Raw genomic sequence first — 2,865 nt, 5'->3', positions numbered from 1 at the left:
GTGGGGGGCGAAGGGTATCAACAAATGACACAATCCTAAATTTCGAGCAAGTGAGGTCTCTTGAGGGTGCAGATCAACCAGTGTCATAGTGGGTACTGTTGGATAAATTAGTGTTTTTGATTAATTTAATTCATATGAAACAAAATTCGATGTGATATGCAATTAATGGCATACTTCGAATGCATGCTAAACATAGAACATGCACATAGCGGGCATATTAAGTACTAGAAATGCATGAACCAGTAAAAGTGGGATGAACATATCATACCCTATGGTGAAAATGTGACTGTGAGGGACGTAATGACGAAGACATTCTTCATGGCAACGTTGATGTCACCCATGGATGGTTGGTGAGATAGTAGAAATTGTGAATGTAGATAGACGGAAGCGTGCAACTCTGCTGAGGCCTGCTCTCCCAAGATGGCAAAAATCCAAAATAGATGCTCCAAAAAAGTATTTTTGGAGCATTCTTTTTTCCATGACTTCCATGAATTCCATTTCATGATGTGCAAGCATTGAAAACATTTGCCGAAGTTTGCGATAAAAAATGCAGATTTTTTTGGGATTTTACTGTTCACTCAAGGTCATATGAGCTCAAGCTGATAGGACACTTTCGCCATGAGACTCTCTTCACTCCCGAAGGTGGGACTAAACTCTCTATCCATGTCACTACACCACAAAATGAGATTTTTCAGAAAACAATTGATTTTTTTACGGGTAACGGCAGGAGCTCTGCCAATTCATTATAGAAGGGGGAAAACCGTACATGTTGTCATCAAGAGGGAAAAAACAAAGAAGATAACAAAACTAGATAACAAAAGCAATTACTCGCCGAATGCATGCCCAAGGGCCTCAATGTCAGCGTGAATTCACGCAAAAATCTGATGAACCGTAGATTTCTCCTTCTGAAAAGGGTATGGAAAGGTCCCGGTCGACTAAGATTTAACAAAGTCTTAGTTAAGTCACATTACATGCAAGAGAGAAAAGACAAAACTGAAAAGTAAACTTTACACAAATCTTAACGTAAGATCTCACATACTCCCTCCGTCCAAAAATAAGCGTCTCAACTTTAGTGCAGGTTTTTACTAAAATTAGTATAAAGTTGTGACACTTACTTTGATACTGAGGAAGCATATGACATCGAGTAAGACTTAACGAAGTTTCAGTCGACTAAGATTTAACAAGACTGTTCTGAAAGATCCTTGGTTCCGCTCTTTCCAAGGTGCCTAGCCACAGTGGCCGCCGTTGACACCATCCTCCACTGTTGATGACCAAGGAAAATAATTGATTCACGCGGGGCCAAAGCCCATCAATAATTATATTGGTATGTTGTGGGGTAGCATGGTCTTCTCATTGTCGGTCGACACATTGGCGCAGCCCCGCGACGTGAGAGCTCCATCAATCCATCATGGAATCGGACCTTGGAGGGTGGTCAATTTGTTTGGCCATTTAGATCTCCGTCTTGTGCATCCTTACAATGCACACAACCGTAATTCATAAGGTCGCAGTGCCCGAGCAGTTGAGCGAGTGAGTTCGTTTCAAGCATGGGGGAAGGTACCTCAGTGGCGAAACTCGTGGTTAATCGAATGAGACCACGGTATCAGGTGCTACTAAGCAGTCCTGCTAAATTATATCCGACTCAAAACCTATTTGATCAATCGGCCCATGTTAAAACTCAGGATCACGAGCTCGAATAGCTCCACCTCTAACGGAGGTCATGTTCCATTTCAATGAAAAGGCATAGTAGAAGACTAGAAGTACTGCCATACATTCAATGATCACTAGATATCTCATCATACCAGCACTTGATTCGCCACCGTTTGTTTTTCTGCTCGTATATTCTTATAAAAGATTATTTTATTGAACTTCAAATATGCAATTCCCCACATTACATCGCAGATCGCACCCCGACTGTATCTCTCATAGTCTCATCTCTCTTTTTCTAACAAGAAAGGTGCAAATGTTTTTGCCAACCATATATAGTAAATTTCAGCAAAAGGCATGGAAGCAACTAACTTTGGACTTGGAAGTCACTCACACCTCGGCGACGGGGAGCAGGCCAAGCTCCCGGACCACCCCGGCCGCGCCGCGGAGCTGCTCCCCGACGCCGTCGACACAGACGGGGATCTTCTCGAACAGCGACGCCGGCACGTCCTCCGTGATGAAGCCGGCGCGGAACTCGATCATCCCCCTCTCCAGGTGCGCGGTCATGCTGGTGATGGAGACCCAGATGAAGAGCTTCTTGGCCATGACGCCGGAGAGGTTGGTGATGGCGCCGTGGGAGATGGTGCCGCTGAGGTTCTTGTCGAAGTAGACGTAGTGGTCGCCGAACCAGACGTAGCAGCTGCTGGCGAGCTCGATCTGGTAGTCGCCGGTGGCGTTGTCGAAGGTGTAGGAGTTGACCGAGTCCGGGAGGAGGCCCTTGGGGAGGCCGTACTCGAGGAGGACGTCGTTCGCCACCCCGTGCAGCAGCGTCGCGCCGCCGTCGGCGCAGGCGGCGTGTGACAGCGGCGCGGCCGTCGCGGCGACGGCGAGGACGAGGAGGAGGGACTGGGGAGACATGGCCATCGTCGTTGTTCGGGGCTTGGGAGTCTGGTTGGTCTGCCTTTCCGTGGGAATTCCGGTGGGTTTTATAGATGCGTGGCGTTTGGGCACCGGCGATCTCTTGCGATGGGATCGCGAGCGTGATCAGTCATGTGGGCGTATTCAAATCTTGGTACCACAGCATGTTATCACCACCGTTTGCAACCACCCGGAGTTATGAATTTTTCTCGCTGTTCCTCTCTCTGTCTGATAACGATGGACCGGACAATATTACGCAATTTTATTTCCGTGACCACGCCATAATAACAAGTTGTTGAACGA

The 2,865-nt window shown here is 47.1% G+C and overlaps 1 protein-coding gene across 1 annotated transcript; it reads right to left on the bottom strand.

Annotated features, from left to right (window-relative positions):
• Positions 1-1,837: 1,837 nt before the first annotated feature.
• LOC125550316 lies at positions 1,838-2,636 on the bottom strand. The gene has a single exon (XM_048713287.1). It carries the CDS (start codon positions 2,566-2,568, stop codon positions 2,035-2,037), a length of 534 nt encoding a protein of 177 aa, XP_048569244.1. The 5' UTR covers positions 2,569-2,636; the 3' UTR covers positions 1,838-2,034.
• Between the last annotated feature and the right edge of the window lie 229 nt (positions 2,637-2,865).

Source organism: Triticum urartu, chromosome 4 (assembly GCF_003073215.2).
Source record: "Triticum urartu cultivar G1812 chromosome 4, Tu2.1, whole genome shotgun sequence".
NCBI lineage: Eukaryota > Viridiplantae > Streptophyta > Magnoliopsida > Poales > Poaceae > Triticum > Triticum urartu.
Note: the sequence above shows the minus strand (reverse complement) of the source record. Positions and strands in the feature narration are given on the sequence as shown.